The sequence below is a fragment of the Diabrotica virgifera genome, chromosome 1, assembly GCF_917563875.1.
Source record: "Diabrotica virgifera virgifera chromosome 1, PGI_DIABVI_V3a".
Classification (NCBI taxonomy): Eukaryota; Metazoa; Arthropoda; class Insecta; order Coleoptera; family Chrysomelidae; genus Diabrotica; species Diabrotica virgifera.
The window spans coordinates 299118293-299137668 of NC_065443.1; the positions used below are offsets into that span (position 1 = coordinate 299118293).

At 32.6% G+C, this 19376-nt stretch overlaps 1 protein-coding gene across 1 annotated transcript in view; it reads left to right on the plus strand.

Moving 5' to 3' along the window:
• Positions 1-19376, plus strand: part of LOC114329399 (eukaryotic translation initiation factor 5B) — a 105109-nt gene that overhangs the window by 24583 nt on the left and 61150 nt on the right. Inside the window, exons 7-11 of the mRNA XM_050642186.1 lie at positions 4627-4788; positions 7090-7280; positions 7340-7558; positions 17080-17422; positions 17910-18113. Coding sequence (XP_050498143.1) covers positions 4627-4788; positions 7090-7280; positions 7340-7558; positions 17080-17422; positions 17910-18113 — 1119 coding nt within the window. The remainder of the gene's footprint in view (positions 1-4626; positions 4789-7089; positions 7281-7339; positions 7559-17079; positions 17423-17909; positions 18114-19376) is intronic.

The following is a 19376-nucleotide window of genomic DNA, read 5'->3' on the forward strand; positions in this document are numbered from 1 at the left end:
GATTTTAAATTAAATCCCCCACCCCCACCTCCGTGGAGGCTCGTGTTTGGTACCATTCGATAGACTTTTCAAAAATATTGAATACGTGTATTTTGCAGTTTTCGATCTGATGTTCATTTTTCGTCGATGTTGTGTATAAAATTTGTAAAAAAAACATGCAAAAATAAATACTGAATATTACATATGTACTTGATTCAAATGCATGTGCGCTCAGCGTTTGACATTAAAGCCCCCTCGAAGCTAGTTCAGCTGAAATCCACGGGAGGTCGTCATTGTGACATCGCTTAGTAATTTATTTATTTAATACATATTATATTGAATTACTTTAGGCTTGTTTATTAAAATAAGCAGATAATGATGGTAGGGGAGTCCAAGCGGGGATTTTTGCAGTTACTCGAGCGCTTCAGATTATCACATGGGGAGAAACCTTGTACCCTGTAAATGTACCTATACCATATATTGGTTCTTAACACCGGGGAATTTATTAAGGGGGGACGGAAAAAAAATATATTCTTAGAAAAACTCGAAATCGTCAGATTAAGAAAATGGCGAGTCACAAAGTTTCACAAAAAAAGCGAATATTTCGCGAAATAAACGTCAGATTGAAAAACTAAAAAATACGTGTTCAATATTTTTCAAAAATCTATCGAATAATACTAAACACGTCCCCCACGGAGAGGGGTGAAGGGGAAATTAAAAATTTCGCGAAATGAACATCAGATCGTAAAACCGCAAATTACACGTATTTAATATTTTTCAAAAATCTATCGTTTGGCACCAAACACGACACCCCACGGAGGTGGGGTGGGGGATACTTTAAAATCTTAAATAGGAGCCCCCAATTTTTATTGCAGATTTGGATTCTTGACGTAAAATAAGCAACTTTCATTCGCAACATTTTTTCCAATTATGGATAGATGGCGCTATAAGCAGAAAAACGATTGGTGGAAATGGAAAATTAAATTAAAAAATGGAGAGTCCCACATTTTATGGAAAACTTATCTTAACTTTTTTTGGTTTTAGCACCCACTCTTCACAATCCAATAGGTCCCCATAACGCTCGAGTAACTGCAAATTTTGCATGCTTTCCTCCCCTACTATGAGGATTTATTGATGAAAAACATGGCTAGTTGTTAAAGCCCATAACTTTTTTATTTTTCAACAGAAGCAAATGAATTAAAAAAGAAAATGTTAAGAAAGCCTAAGGCTATAATTGAGTTTTAATTTCAATATTTTATATACGCTAGAATATTCCACAGGGTTTAACTTTAAGAAAAAAACACAGTATGATTGTTACACCCGGTATAAAATGACATTTACCTGTCTAGCAACAATATTATTACACCGATGTTATTAATTAATAAGGCTATAACATACTAAAATAATCACTCAAATTAGACAACAGGTTTAGGAAATTCGAGACATCAAACATGTCCCATTTTTAAGGTGTTCGGCTAATTTTGCCGGTGTGTGTAGTTCCACGATTTCAGGAGAAGCTAAATATCAGTTCAAACAAAGCTTCTAATGTATGTAAAACACCTAGGCACACCTATCAAGGATCCTGCGTACCAAAAAAAAGTTGATTAATAGCAAGCTGAAAATTTGTTAATAGCTTAACGGTGTCTAGTCGGACAAACTTTGATGTACGGGAACACTGGAACAGGGGAAGTTTTAATTGTGGAACAGGTTACAGGTTTCGAACCTCAGACTACGAAAACATTCCATGTATTTTGTCGGACAGAGCTTCCAATTGATTTGTTACCCTTTCAATAAACGCTATTGCAAAAATCAGACTGCTATTTACCACCAACATAATTCCTCTCATTTTACATGTCAAACAACCTGCCAGTTTTCACAATCATAAAGTTGTCAGGATGCCACGTTCCACAATTAAAATCACATTCAACAATTAAAACTTCCCCTGTTCCAGTGTTCCCATACATCAAAGTTTGTCCAACTAGACACCGTTAAGCTATTAACAGGTTGATTGCCGACTACTCCGATCGGGGTGTGCCGGCCTCCTTCGATGATGCCGGCTACTCCGATCGGAGTATAGCTCAGATAATCGAAGTAAGGCTCAGGGAGTAGCCGGCGTTACCGAAGGAGGCCGTTTTGTCCGTCGGCAATCAACCTGTTAAAAAAATTTCAGCTTGCTATTAATCAACTTTTTTTGGTACGCGGGATCCAGGCCTATAACCTACTCTGAAAGCAGATGGGACCTAGTACCTCCAGTAGTGACAGTAGTTTGTGATTTCCTTTTAAACAGCTGTCATGTGGTGTGGGTACAATATAATATGCCACTACCTTTCTCTTGGTCCCTTCACAGCAATTTGCAATGCTCAAGCCCCATCACCATCACTAGTTCACAAGTCATGATGAGTCTAAGTTTCAATTATCACCTGTAAGTGGAATCAAAATTTGTTATTTTTGTTATGAAACATTGTCAAAGACTCGCTATCGATTATCAAGGGGCTGTGACAACCATCAAACCATTATAAATAGCTAGTTTTCAACGAAAACTTTTCGTTTATAAATTCGCAAAGTCTGTGTGTTATTGCGTCGCCGCTCCTGTAATAGAGCAGATTTACCGATGGACCCGTATGTAGTTTTGTCTTCTGAATTCAAATCTGAAAAAGGCATTTCGATATCTCTAATCATCTTCGAGATAACCGGCCTCAAAGTCTAAAATGTGACGTCACAATCCTTTTATTTTCTTTCGACACACTAAACGTCATCTGAAATCGTTGCTATTAGTAAGTAGGCTAGTTTTAATCTGAATTTGTTAAGCAAAGCATAGGATATTCCGTATTTACTATATAAAATAAATAAGATGTTTAAAAATACAATTTGAGTATATTTTGAAAGCAATAATGTATTAACAACAAAGGTTTGTACGAGTATACGGCCTCCCCTTTAATGATAAATAGACTGTTCCATTTTTAGGCGAGCGGTAGCAATTCCTAAAATTACGTTATACCGACCACGAAAATCAACTTTAACCGCTATGCAAAAATACGTCAAAAAATTACCTATTTATTTTATTACAGTAAAATAAACTACCAACAAGACTATTGTCACTAGATATAATCTAAAGTAAAAAACGCATATTTTATTACAAAAATATAAAATAACAAATACCCTCATGCGCTCACCCGAGTTAACTCGGTTGTAACTTTTTACATACAAAATACTACAAGTAAGAGAAGAAAATCGCAATTATTTAAGTATAATACTGTTAAATATTGCTAACAGTGTGATACACTCTAAAACAAGGTGTTACACACAGAGGTACGTCACAGTCAGGGCAGAACGTGACGTCAGCAAAATAGAATTCTACTCATCATGATCCCACCCCAGTCGGCAGTCGATCGTAGAAAGTTTAAAATTAGAAACGAGAAACCAAGTGGGCACGGGCGCCCATATAAAAAATTTTAGGGGGGACCAGACGTGAAGATGTTGCAGATTACATTTCGTATACTTTATATAACCATATATAGTTTAAAGCACCCGAAAAGCTAGGGGAGGGGGCATGGTCCGATGCAAGTGGGGATACCGTTATTTAGCGCTAGAGGAGTTAAAACGCGTAGACGCCTTATATATCGTACAAATATTTTAAACACGAGTTAACTCGGTTAAGCGAAAATAGAAACGTAGTTTAAAACCGAGTTAACTCGGCTAAGTACGTTAAGTGGTTAAGATGAATGGCCAATTTTGGTGATTCTTTATATTTTCGATACCGCTGAATCTGAATATGAAGTTTATATTTATCTAGACTTGGTGGTACATGTGAAAAAATAAAATTTTATTCAAAAATGCGAAAAATCAATTTTAATGATTTTTCGACTTTACCTCGCTGTATCTTTGGTCGCTGTAAATATTTCCTTTTGAAAATTTTACTGTGTCATCTGTGAAGTATTTAAATAACAATGTGCTTTATTCAAACTGTTTAAACAAACTAAAAGAGGAGTTGTTAATTTTTAAACATTTTGTCGTCAGATTTCGTTAGTTTCATGTTTACTTAAAAAGTTGAGTGACAAACATTTTAGTTTATAATTTTCACCAACACAGGAATAAAATATATTTCATGAAGAAGTTTTTTGGAAAATTTCAAGTCAAAATATGCAATAAGAAAAAAGTTATGTGACTTTATAGACGAGTGGCACTCTTAAAATAACGCTTATTTCTCAAGATACTGACCACGGTGTGGTGAATGGCTAATTTTCGTCGAACCTAAGGTTTTGATGGTGCTGAAAACGAAAATAAGGTTTATTTTAAATCATCATTTTCATTTATAACTCTTGCATTTTTAATTTGACGAAGAAAAATTATTCTTCATAAAAAGCTCTTCATGGTCTAAGATTTATGATGCAACCATCACATATAAAATTTTATTAGTTTTATACGAGGTATAAAAAAATATGAATTTTGAGTAAAGTATCTTTATAGTTCACAACATTTAAATTAGAATGATATAATTGCAAATTGAAACATAATTTTTAATTCTAAACAACTTTTCGTAGTAGTAATTTTCCATATTATGAATTTAAATACGTAAATAAACAAAGTTTTCGTTATGATAATGCTCGCATTTTCAGCTTGTTTATTACTAATATGTTCTTTTTTAAGTTCCCAAACCTGAAGAACAAGAAGAAAAAATAGAAAAAGAAGAATCTCCCAAAGAAGAAGTTGTTGTACCACCAGTAGAAACAAAAGAACCAGAACCAGAAGATGATGTCAAAGACGCTTGGGATGCATCGTCCGAAGAGGAGGAGGAATCTCAAGAAACTGGTATGAGCACTGTGTTTATTAACATACAGGGTGATTGATTAGTAGGGTAAAGCTCAATAGCTCCGCTATAGTAATAGATAGCAATAAAAGTTAATAACAAAAATTTTAGCCACCTTTGAGCTTCCATTACAAAATTAGTTAGAATGTTACAGGGTGTTCGACAACACGGTGGCAGACCTAACTTATGTTTTTTTAAATGGAACACCCTATATTTTATTTTATATTCGAAATCCTGTTAACTTCTCCATCACAAAAATATAAAGGTTTGTAATGTTATACAGGGTATTTACAAAGTTATAACCAATTTTGTATGAAAATCGTAACAAGTTCAACTTCCTGTATAAATAAAAATAAGCACAACAGCAATGGTTTATTATTGCCATATTTTTTTATTTATTGTCAACATTTTTAAGAATGGTCGATATTGCTAATTTTCTTTATATCAAATACAGGGTGAGTCAAAACGCAAGTACATTATTTTCTCAGTAATGTTAAATGGAACATCCTGTATTTTATATCATTATTGAAAAGTAACGTTAACGTACTTTAATTTTTATATAACATTCCCTGTGCCCAAATTTATTAGTTTTAGAGATATTTTCATTTTTCAGAGCAAATTATTTTAGGTTTTTAAATTTATCTAAATTTTAAGTAAGCCATGACTGAATTGACAATTGAAGATTACCGATTATCAATCCGGTAATCAATGTAACACTGTAGTCAATAAAGAAATAAAAATAATTTATTAGTAATACATTTTACAAACAAAAACACAACCACTACATGCAACATTTTTGAAACAATTAAAAACTATCTTTTTATGTAAATGCAACAAATAAACAAAGAAAATTAGTAATAAATTTTACAAAAAAAACACACAAACACAAAATGCAATATTTTGTGAAGACAATTAAACACTACTTTTGTATGTAAATGTAACAATGTAACAAATAAAGAACGAAACATAATTTATCAGTAATACATTTTGCAAAGAAACATGTTTGAAAAAATTAGAAGCTACTTTTAATAAAATATTTTTAATATTTAATTACATAAGGTGTTCAAAATTATCTCCTAACATATTTATGTACGCCTAAAAACGATCATTGAATGAGCTACTTACTCTACGGAGCATTTGTAAATTAACACATCGAAATACACTTTGTATTCTATTTTTCATCTCATCCCTTGTTGTTGGAGGTATTTTATAAACTTCATTATTAACGTAACCCCAAAAAAATCAGTCCAGTTTATTAAATTCTGGTGATTTGGGTGGCCACGCTACTGGTCCATTGAAAAATGAAAATATCTCGAAAACTAATAAATTTAGACATAGAGAATGTTTCTAAAAATTAAAGTACCTACGGTATTGGTACTTTTCAATAGTGATATAAAATACAGGGTGTTCCATTTACAATTACTGAGAAAATAATGTACTTGCGTTTTGACTCACCCTGTATTTGATATAAAGAAAATTAGCAATATCGACCATTCTTGAAAATTTTGACAATACGTTAAAAAATATGGCATTAATAAACCATTGTTGTTTTGCTTATTTTTATTTTTACAGGGAGTTGAACTTGTTACGATTTTCATATAAAATTGGTTATAACTTTGTAAATACCCTGTATAACATAACAAACCTTTATATTTTTGTGATAGAGAAGTTAACAGGATTTCGAATTTAAAATAAAATATAGGGTGTTCCATTTAAAAAACATAAGTTTGGTCTGCCACTGTGTTATCGAACACCTTGTAACATTCAAACTAATTTTGTAATGTGAAGTTCAAAGGTGGCTAGAATTTTTGTTATTAACTTTTATTGCTATCTATTACTATGGCGGAGCTATTGAGCTTTACCCTACTAATCAATCACCCTGTATATAATAAACTCATACAGAAGTAAAAACTTCAAGTTGTATATTGGTATAAAATCGTTTATTAAAAAACTTCATAAAATGTCATCCAAATGGATTGCAAAACGTTTTCGTTCTAATTCAGAACATCTTCAGTGCATTCTGCTGAGTAATTGGAACTAGCACACTATTTAACCAATAAATAAAACTAGTACACCAATTACTCAGCAGAATGCAGTGAAGATGTTCTGAATTAAAACGAAAACGTTTTGCAATCCATTTGGATGACATTTTATGAAGTTTTTTAATAAACGATTTTATACCAATATACAACTTAAAGTTTTTACTTCTGTATGAGTTTTTTAAACTATGGTATACAGCCCACTACTGGAATTTTCCCATTGGTTTTGTATATTATAATGTATTTAACGAGTATGCGTTTTAGATGTTAAACCACAGGAATCAGGAAAACCATCTGAGTCGAAGGAAGCACATGACGAAGAGGAAAGCAGCTCTGACGATGAAGACGAATCAGACAGTGACGAAGAGGAGAGTGATTCTGAGTCAGATGATGAAGAGGATGACGGTAGAACTGCTGCAGAAAAGGCTCGTGATAGAGCTCTAGAGAGAATCAAAGTAATAGCTCCACCACATTAGTTAAGACCATGATTATAATAATTTATTTTCATTTTCAGCTTCGGAAAGAAAACGCAGAGAAGGAAAAAACCGCTGACAATTTGAGAGCTGCTATTGTTTGTGTACTTGGACATGTAGATACAGGAAAAACGAAGATTTTAGATAAACTGAGGAGGACGAATGTGCAAGATGGAGAAGCTGGTGGTATTACTCAACAGATCGGTGCCACGAATGTGCCTATTGACGCTATTAAGGAACAAGTAAGGATTGTTAAAGGGGTAAGTACGATTTTTATTTTTCCTTAAGAGTGTAGGCGTAAACATTTTACGGCTACCCCTAGTTTTTCTTTCTTTACACGGCCAAACCGCTTAAATTATTAATTCAGATAATTTATATGATTATTTCATTCATATAGATTCTGACCAATAGAAAGCTACAGAAATAAAAATTACAGTGAAAATTCCACACCTGTAATTTTGAACCAATCAAAATACGTTATTTTGACAGATCACCATGGCAACGGAGGTATTTTATCGGAAATTTTTTGTCCGTGGGGTACCCAACAGCGAATTATAGTGGAAATTTTTTGACGTTTACAATAACAGAACATTTTTGACAGACTGGTTTTTATTTGTTTACATAATTTAGTTTTGATTCATTTTCTATCACTTGTAGTTACTCAAAACTTATGTAGAATTGAAGAATATACTATTTTCTATCTTGAAATGGTATTCCCATGCAACTACAATGAGTAGAAATTACGAATTTGAAAGCCTAAATAATTGCTGACAAAGCTATGGCGCGCTATTAATCTGTTCATGCAGCTTTGGATTTTCAAATGCAAATTTGGTGTGGAATTTTCTTACCGAATACCACGCGAAGTCAAATTAATATCCGGAAATTTTTCAGACGAGGGAAATTTTCTAAAAATATTCATGATCTCAAAAAAATTTCCGGAAATAATTTGACCTCTAGTGGTATTACTAGTGATAATTTTTGATTATTTCATTCATAGGAGATTCTGACCAATAGAAAGCTACATAAATCTAAATTAAATCGATAATTTTTGATAATTTCCCGTCGTCAAGTATATTACGTCAGATGCCCTTCGTTGCTACGAAAGAATACATTCAGTGACATTAATGACAATTAATGTTTTAAAAATTATAAAAGTGATGACTTTCAACCGTCAAATTAATATTTATAACAACTGTGTGTTTAATTGTACTAATTTGTACTCACATAAATAAATTATAATACAATTTTGGTGTCGAAAAGTTTTATTCATGAAATAATCGCAACAAATTGCACTCGATCTCTAAAATTAATATACAATTTTTGCCCTCGTGACACTTTGACATAATTTCACTCGCCTTCGGCTCGTGCAATTAAAACTGTCAAAGTGTCACTCGGGAAAAATTTAATAATTTTAGAGCTCTTGTGCAATTACTACTACTGATTATTTCATTCATAGGAGATTCTGGCCAATAGAAAGCTACAGAAATCTAAATTAAATCGATAATTTTTAATAATTTCCCGTCGTCAAGTATATTACGTCAGATGCCCTTCGTTGCTACGAAAGAATACATTCAGTGACATTAATGACAATGAATGTTTTAAAAATTATAAAAGTGATGACTTTCAACCGTAAAATATTTATAACAACTGTGTGTTTAATTGTACTAATTTGTAGTTACATAAATAAATTACAGTAAAATTTTGATTTTGAACAGTTTTATTCATGAAATAATCGCAACAAATTGCACTCGATCTCTAAAATTAATATTGAATTTTAGAGCTCTTGTGCACTTACTACTGATAATTTCCCGTCGTCAAGTATTACGTCAGATGTCCTTCGTTGCTACGAAAAAATGAACATTCAGTGACATTAATGACAATAGGGAACTTGCACATTTTTTTTTATTACATAATAATGTTCAGTTTTGTATAAAAATGAGATTTCCAAAATTGCACGCTTCAAAAACTCATAATAACTTAGAAGTAAAAATTTAAAGTCTTCGGTATTGTAAAATAGGTTAAACGGCCCGTGACGTCACTCAGTTTAACCATTAAGCATACCTCCCAATACCTCAATCAACGGTTTAACTCTTAGACAAGGAAAAAAGAGAGGACGGGTAACACCCATTTAACACACACGTTCCAAAAGTGAAGCCAGTTTTTGGTTTGTTTGTCACCAGAAACATGGCGGTCACGTCAAAAATAACAATGGGTTGCCAGTGGTGGGTGTTCGTTGAAGGTTAAAATTTCATAAAAAATAAAGTAAATCATCATCTAAAATTCGTAATAAAAACATATGTATGTATTGAAACATATGTACGTAATATGAGCAACTTAATAAAACATTTACCGTACACAAATTCTTCATTTTAAATACATTTCATGTTTTTATTTTAAATACTCAATGCATAACAATACCCCAAAGATACGTCGATGATCAAAATCCCTGGTGTCAGTTTGGCTTCACTTTTGGTCATAGGATTACTCGTCCTCTCTCTTTCCTTGTCTAAGGTTTAACTATATGGTTCCGTTTATGGTTATAATTAGGTATATTCTTCTTCTTCTTCTTTAGTTTATTGGCCTCCACCTATTTTGGTATACCTCGTCGCGAAATAAAGGAAAAATATTTATATTCTATTAACATTTATCGTATGTCATTGTACTCGTAATAATATATACCAGTTTGTTGACATTGGAGTTTGATATAGTTATTGAAGGAAAGGAAAGAAGGTTTACTACGGAAAATAAAACCATTTTGTAAAAGTACAGTTTTCTATGAATAGTTCAAACGATGAAAACACTTGTAACGTCAAATAAATGTATTTTCTACTGACGTTTGTAACGTCTAAAGGCGCGTTTTCACTGTACACTTTGGATGATCATCCCGGATGAATCATCCAAAGTGAAAAATAAATAAATCGTGTAAACTACTAATCATCGAAAATGATCAGCCAAAATGAATATTGAACGAAGTTGAACCGAGTTCTACTTTTGTTCACTTTAGGGGATGCATCGCGAATGAATCATCCAAAGTGAACCGTGTAAACATGCATTTGTTGCTGTGATTCATCGGCAGTGACTAGTGAACGGCGGCAACAGGTCCACGTGGTTGTTTATTGTCGCGTTTAAAGTGCGTAGTTGTTGTGTTTGTACGTTGTGTTTTGTTCTTAGATGGTTTTTTAACATGGCTTGATCTTCTGTAGACCATTTCTTTATCTAACACGTTGACGCCCCCATTTTGTAGCGTCGAATTATCCACGGCCATACCCACCAACGTCGCTTTTTTCTAATCTTCTGTTTTTCAAGTACATGTCTAAGTTCATTTAAAAGATATTCACTTATTATGCCAATTCCAGCACGTACAACTTCAGTCGGCGCCATTTGTAAGTGAACAGACTAGTTCAGTCTTGGTGATCCATGTAAACGATAATTACTTTCATCGTCGTAATCACTTTGGATGATTCATCCGGGATGATCATCCAAAGTGTACCGTGAAAATGGGCCTTAATTTAAAATTCTGTTTACTTTGTTGGAAAAATGTAAATGTACAAATGAATGACGTCACGACGCGTTTTAGGCCACCTGTTTTAATTTGAATTTTTAATCGCCTTTGGGGGCTAAACGAAAGACTTACAAAAATTTTTTATCTTTGATACATGTTTTAAATTATGTTCTGTTGTGATTTATAACATTTTTTTCGAATTTAAAAATTTATGCAAGTTCCCTATTAATGTTTTACAACTTGTCACAGAGAACACCAAGAAACGGTGTATTGCTGTAGATCTTGAATGGGGTGCTTGCACTACTTATGCTTCCCAACCTTATCTTCTTCTTAAAGTTCCATCTCCTATCGAAGGTTGCATATTATAATGGCTATGGTCACTTTGTTGGCTGCTGCTCTACAATTGTATTGAGCTACAGTTAAACCATTATGTAAGGTTCCTCAGCAAGGAGTTGCGTCTTCTTCCTATGCTTCTACTTCCTTGGATCCTTCCTTGCATAATAATTCTCAGCAACTCATATTTTTCTCCTCTGGGTATGTAACCCAAATATTCCAGTTTTCTTGTTTTTATACTGTTCATAATTTCTAACTCCTTATTTAAATGTTGAAGCAATTCAACATTAGTAATCGTTGGAACCCAAGGTTCCGCCTTGGTCCAAGCCGTCATTCCATATAGGAATATAGAAAATATGTAGCACCTTAGAGCCCTCAATCTGAGAGGCAACTGAAGGTCTTTATTTGTAAGCATTGTCTTCTTTTTTATAAATACTTGCCTTGCAGTCTCAATTCGGACTTTAATTTCTTTGCTTTGGTCATTTTTGTCATCAACCGTGGTTCCCACATATTTGTATGTCTTTACTTTTTCTATTTGGGTTTGCTCTATCATTAACCTTTCATTTCCATGTTGTGTTTTTAAGACAATCGTAAATTTGGTTTTTTTTGTATATTTTTAGTCCATATCTAATGCAATAATTGTTAATTATATTTACCAATTCTTGTAGCGATTCCACGGTGTCTGCCATTATAACGGTGTCATCAGCGAATCTTATGTTATTTCCTATTCTTCTGTTTATAGAGATTCTCTCACTTAGTTCCGCTATCGCTTCCTGAAATATGGGTTCACTGTACACAGTAACAGTATTTGCGACAGAACACAGCACTGTCTTACTACTCTCTGTATATCAATATGTATTATTTGACTCTTGTTCTTCTATCTTTATATTGGCCTTTTCATTCCAATACAGGTGTTGATGATAATTTGTAAATCTCGTCTGTCTATATCTCTGTTTTTTCAATAATTCTATTAGTTTTCATGTCGGACCCTGTTGAATGCTTTTTTGAAGTCGATGAAACAGGAAAAAATATCTCATAATATCTAAGCATCTTTGAAAAAGGACATTAAACGCAAACAATGCCTCTCTTGCTCCAAGTCCTTTGCGGAACCTTATGCCGTTGACCAAATTTTTGTTCATCCACCTTTGGGGCCGATTTCTCAACCTCAGGGCAAAAAGGTGACCTACCACTTACCAACTCATCCGCCGAAAGCCGTTGGTTATCATACATTATCTTAATGTAAGATAAAACGGCTAATCATATTGCTAACATGTTAATTTTCCCAAAAAGACTAAATGCATGGTTTTAACAGCAAATCTAATAAGGTGTAAATTAGAGCTGAAGGTCAGATAATAGAACAAATCATGGAGTTTAAATATCTATTTTGCGTTCCGCAGTCACTTTGCGGTGTGGGCAGCATATCCCAATATAAAACTTATGGAACCTTGAAGCTCAGTGTTGCCGGTTTTAAGCAGATGAAGTTAAAGTCCGTCTAAATAGAATATTCCAGAAGTCCAAAACATCTTAATTTGAAAATCTGTGGGTTTTATTATTTTTAAATAATTCATAGATAGGTACTATGAAAGATATTTATACGATATTAAAGATATATCATTTGAATATTAATTATAATTAGCCTGTGATTAATATTATATTTAATAGTTATTTATGATATAATTCTTAAAAGTACAATTTTAAGGCACGCATGTGAAAGTTTGCAGAATGAGCGAAGCGAATTCTGCAATTCACATGAGTGCCTTAAAAATGTACTTTTTAACACGTGTACTTTGTACGCACGTAAGAAGTTATACTTCTATTATATGATTTCAACGAAATAAATATACTTTCAACAGGTTATTTTTATTTAAAAATTAAACTAATTTTTATTACTACTTTCCAAAAATTTTTATTAAAACAATACTAAAAATAAAAAAAAGTTAGATAACACACGGATTCGAACCAGGGACCTCTCGATCTCCGGTCGTCGAACGCGCTACCACCGAGCTAAACTCCCTTTGCTTTGACAGCTTACAAGATTTCTCATACATACTGACAAATTTAATAGACCAAGTGAGGTATAAAAATACTTTAAAATTTATTTAATATAAATATTAATATCTCTTGGCAACACTGTTCTTCATAAGAGTCTGTACTGAAAGGTGACCGTGGAACGCAGTATAGGCATCACACTATCTAGCTACGGAAAGCTCGAAACAGAAGTGGAATATCAGGTGAATAAAGCAAACAGAGCCGCAGGTTTCCTGAATGAAACAATATGGAGAAATAAAAATATCGGAAAAGAAGTGAAAGGCAGAATTTACAAAACAGTCATCAGACCAATAATGACATACGCGGCAGAAACACGACCTGATACAGAAATAATGCTAGAAACAGCAGAGATGCAAACACTTCGAAAAATCGATGGTAAGACACTATGGGATAGATCTAGAAGTGCAGGTGCAGATATACGACGGAGATGCAAGGTGGACAACATTAATAACTGGATGAAAAACAGAAGAGTAGAATGGAACGGTCACATAAGACGAATGACAACAAATAGAGTAGTAAGGACGGCGAGAGACGGTTCCCCAACAGGAAGACGATCAGTGGGAAGACCACGAAAATGATGGAATGACAATTTACTGGAGGCACATTGAAAAACAGACAGTCATGTCTATACAAAAAGAAGAAGTTTATTCACATAAGCTCTACAGGAGATGTAAACATTAGTTGACAGCGATGTCGTCATCAGCTAATTCGTTCTGATTTTTAATATTTTTGGATAACAGTTACTTGTATAATCGCGTAAATTATTCATTAATTTAATTAATAGGATTATTTCATTCATAGGAGATTCTGACCAATAAAAAGCTACATAAACCTAAATAGACCAGTAAGGATCTGTTTTTAGGTGGATGTGAGAGGTGGCATTCAGATTTTTGCGGATAAAGTTAGGTGATAACCTCGTTAATAATAATTTCGTTTTTTTTTTACTTTTTTTGCTTATAACTTAAAAACTATTCATTTTATAGCAAAGTGCTATAGGAATAAAACAAAGATAATTAAATTTTCTATCAGCTGCGATTGGTTAAAAATGTCTTAATTTATCACCCTTGCTTCAAAATAGCAATAAATATAAAATAAGGGGGCAAAACAAGCCTGTCCTTATGCAATGATTTTCCATCACTTAGGTTACACTTGGAACCTTCCTAATTCGCTTAGAAAATTTTTGTAATGTGCTAAAACCGTACACCAAATTTCATAAAAATTGACTTACTAGATTTTGCATAATAATTTTGCAATCTAAACTTTTTTTTAAATTAAATTTTTTTTAAAATCTTGCACAACAAAAACTAGAACATACAAAGGTTTCTCAATTTTTTTACATATAAAGAAGCACTCCACCTATCTAATGCACTTTACAGAATTGAAATCGGATTATTTAAGCAGCCTCAGCAATGTTTTAAAGTTATAAACAATTCTTTGGCTTATAAACAAATTAGTGCTGTGGCCCGGAGGGGGTGCTACGGGCTCCTTTATTTAGATGGACTTACTTAAGTTTTTTATGTATTTTGACCCGTAGAACACGAATTTTTTGGGTAACAGTTGATCCGGATGTCGATAAGATTGTTATAAACAAAGAACTTGAGGAATTACATAAAATCGATTTTTCGCAAAATAAAACATTTTTTTGTATTTCTTGGGTAATTCTAAGCAAAAAATGATCTTACAAGTTTTTTCGTAGGATGCATAGTTTTCGAGATAAACGCGGTGGAACTTTCAAAAAATCGAGAAATTGCAATTTTTGAACGCGAATAACGTTTGATTAAAAAATAAAATAGCAATTCTGCTGACAGCATTTGAAAGTTTAAGTCTAATTATACCGGTTTTAATTATTTGCATTGCTAAAAACTAATTTTTTTATTATTAAACAAAGCTATTTGTTTATAAGATAAAAAATTGTTTATAAATTTAAAACATTGCTGGGGCCCCTTAAATAATCCGATTTTATTTCTGTAAAGTGTATTATAGGTAGAGCACCTCTTTATATGTAAAAAAAATTAGCCAACTTCTAAATGGTCTACTTTTTGTTCAGAAAGATTTTAAAAAATTTGAACATTTTTAAAAACATTTAGATTGCAAATTTATTATGCAAAATTTATTAGGTCGTTTTTAATGAAATTTGGTACACGATTTAAGTATGTTACAAAGAATTTCCTAAGCGAATTACTAAGGTTCTAAGTGCCACCAAAGTGGTAAAAAATATTGAATAACAACAGACTTATTTTGTCCCCTTATTTTGTATTTATTGCTATATTGCAGAAAAGGTAATACCTTAAGACATGTTTTACCAGTCGTATATCATACAAAATTCAATTATCTTTATTTTATTTCTGTACGACTTTGTTCCAAAACGAATCGTTTTAAAGTTATAAGCAAAGAAAGCAGAAAAAAATCGATGTTTTTCGAAATTTTTAAATATTTTAATTTTTTTATTAATCTTCCGGGCATATTTGAGAAGGAGCATAAGTCAATTATTATTACTGAAGGTATCACCTAACTTTATCTGCAAAAATCCGAATGCCACCTCTCACATCCAAAAATAGACGTTTTTTCGCAGATCCTTACTGGTCTAAAATTAAATCGATAATTTTTGATAATTTCCCGTAGTCAAGTATATTACGTCAGATGCCCTTCGTTGCTACGAAAAAATACATTCAGTGACATTAATGACAATTAATGTTTTAAAAATTACAAAAGTGATGACTTTCAACCGGCAAATTAATATTTATAACAACTGTGTGTTTAATTGTACTAATTTGTACTTATAAATAAATTACAATAAAATTTTGGTGTTGAACAGTTTTATTCATGAAATAATCGCAACAAATTGCACTCGATCTCTAAAATGAATATAGAATTTTTACCCTCGTGACACTTTGACATAATTTCACTCGCCTTCGGCTCGTGTAATTAAAACTGTCAAAGTGTTACTCGGGAAAAATTCAATAATTTTAGAGCTCTTGTGCAATTACTACTGATTATTTTTTCACTATTCAGTTTTCAGTATTCGGTGATTACAATCATTTATGTACTATACAATAAAAGCTAATAATCGAGAAAAAAGAAAAAGTGATCAAGTGATTTTAATAACATACTGTTACTATGGAACGAGTAGATAAGTTTTTGAACATTTTTAACAACTAAAGTTGTTATTAATTATTTATATGGGAAATAAGCCACAATTAAAATGAAAAAAATAATTTTATTAACGTTTCGACGCCCAAATCGGGTGCCGTTGTCAAAATACAAAATATTACTAAAATAAACAAGTGTTGTTGCTAAGCAAAAAAATTCTTCTAATAATTTATTTAATCTCACTCATTTATATTGGCAATTCAGACATATATTATACATTTTAAAGTAGAAGACTTTAAAATGATATTGCCAATATTTATGAGTTGCGTTCCTGGGACGACTTACTGAAAGATAGTTCATTCGATTACATGAAATCAACCCCAACTCAAGAATATCCGTCATAAAAAATTATAGCATGTGATCTGTCTTTAAAAAGACAACCAAATGCAACGACAGTAAAATTCTCGCGTTAGAGACTTCATAGTAAATCACAAGGGAAAACCAGGAAAAAACCTTGTGATACTATCCCGACATCGTAAGTATTTGGTCTTACATTAATTTACTCTCAAAAAATAATAATTATTTTAGTAATATTTTGTATTTTGACAACGGCACCCGATTTGGGCGTCGAAACGTTAATAAAATTATTTTTTTCATTTTAATTGTGGCTTATTTCCCATATAAATAATTAATCATAAAAATGCCACAAGGAAATAGCTTCAGAACAACTAAAGTTGTTGTTTACCTGCACTGCATGTCTTATTGAAATTTAGTATAGGCATTTTTTAAACCATGTATCATTTTTAGGTAAACGAGAAAGACATGAGAATCCCCGGACTTTTAATCATCGACACGCCCGGTCACGAGTCCTTCTCCAATCTTCGAAATCGTGGTTCTTCACTCTGCGACATCGCTATATTGGTCGTAGATATTATGCACGGTCTTGAACCCCAAACTATCGAATCCATTAATTTATTGAAGACTAAGAAGACGCCTTTTATTGTAGCCCTGAACAAAATCGACAGGTTGTATGACTGGCAGACTATGAGCAGGAAAGACATTAGAGATGTCTTGAAATCTCAAGCTGGAAATACACAGATGGAGTTCGAACAGAGGACCAAAGAGGTCGTTGTACAGTTTGCCGAACAAGGTATGTTAGAATAATATATTTTTATGCCGATATTAGTCAAAAATCCATCTTTTAAAATTTATATTTATGTCATTATAAGTTTCTATAGTGGACTCTTTGTAATATGGAAGATTTTTGGCACATTTTTGTCTTTTGGCCTAACATTGTTAACATTATCCACATAATTGCTGTACTTGCTGTAATTTTTTGTTAATTGCACTACATTTTAAAATAAAAACAAAAAATATGATATAAATCGTTTATACTCCAAGATATAGATGACCTAGTTTACTAGTAAATATGTTTTTCTTTTTCTACTTACTTTTCTAGTATTTCTCTTTTCTTCTTTCTCCAAATTCTTTCAACTTCTCTTCTTCTAGCCACATAGTTTTTGATCGTATTTTGTGTATTTTCTCTGTCTCTTTGTATTTTGCCATATTTCTTCTTGGCAAAGAATTGGCCATCTATTGTTTTTGTTAAGCAATATATTATAACTGACTTTTTTCAGGATTGAATGCCGCTCTATTCTACGAAAACCCTGATATTCGCAACTATGTCTCTCTGGTTCCTACGAGTGCAATCACAGGAGAAGGAATGGGTAATTTACTGGCTTTGATAGTAGAATTTTGTCAAACAAAGTTAACAAAACGTCTTATGTATTCCGATGAGCTTCAAGCCACAGTTCTGGAAGTAAAAGCCATTCCTGGTTTAGGTAAGTTAGCGTACACTTGTAGTAAAATAAACATAGTCGTTATATATATTTGAAACATAGTCGAAATAATATTTAAAGTGAAACTTCTTTAGGCACGTTGTGCACTTTTTCGATGGAAAAAAGTATTAAATTAGCGAGCGTCGTCGCTTCGATGAAATTAATTTTTGAAGTGGAAACTTTTATAGGGACGTTGTGCACTTTTTGTATGGAGGAAAAGTATTGAATTAGGGCCGTAATCGCTTCGACGAAATAAATATTTGAAGTGAAACTTATTTTGGGACGTTGTGCACTTTTTCGATGTACAAAAGTATTAAATGAGCGACCATCATCGCTTCGACGAAATAAATATTTGAAGTGAATACTTCTTGAGGGACGTTGTGCACTTTTTGGGTGGGGAAAAAGTAGTAAATTAGCGACCGTTATCGCTTCGACGAAATAAATTTTTGAATTGAAAATTTCTTTAGGGACGTTGTGCACTTCTTGGATGGGGAAAATTATTGAATTTTCGACCGTCATCACTTCGCTGAAATAAATTTTGTACATATATAAATTATGTGTATGTATACATAAATAGCACAGGGCATACGCATCGCGTATATCGTATATGATATAGGTATAGCACTTCTTTTAGGATGGGGTAAAAGCATTGAGCTCGTAATTTATATACTATAAGAAGTTTTCACTTCTGTCGGCACTCCCACGAGTGCCTTTAATTGTTTTATGTTGATCTTTCTTTAGGTTTTGTAAAATCTATTTCTGTGTTTTCTATCGGTGGTGTATTAACTGGAGACGATATTTCAGAATGAGAACGTTTCGGTATAGTAATTTCTGTAGGGAGTTCTTGGGAATCCATTACTTCACCAGTGTTTTCTGTTTGATTTTGTACAGAGTGATTTTTGTCTTCAGTTGTTGCATTACAGGAAGAAATAGAGTCTTGTCAGTTTGGGATGTAGGTATGGACGGGTTTGACTGGATGGCCGTATAGGTACATGTTGAGGCGATATGACCAGATTGATGACAGAGATAGCAAGTGAGTCCATCAGAAAGATAGATTCGGTAAGATGTATTATCGAAGTCAATGAGAATTGATTTAGGAATAACACGATTGTCGACAGGTGTATAGTACACCTGCCTACGAAAGCTTAGTACGTGACTATATTGAGGATCTTGAATTTTATTATATTGAATAAACATAATAAAACAAATACTTATAGTAAATAAGAAAAATAAATCTGAAGTATCAATACGGAGACTGTCAAATAA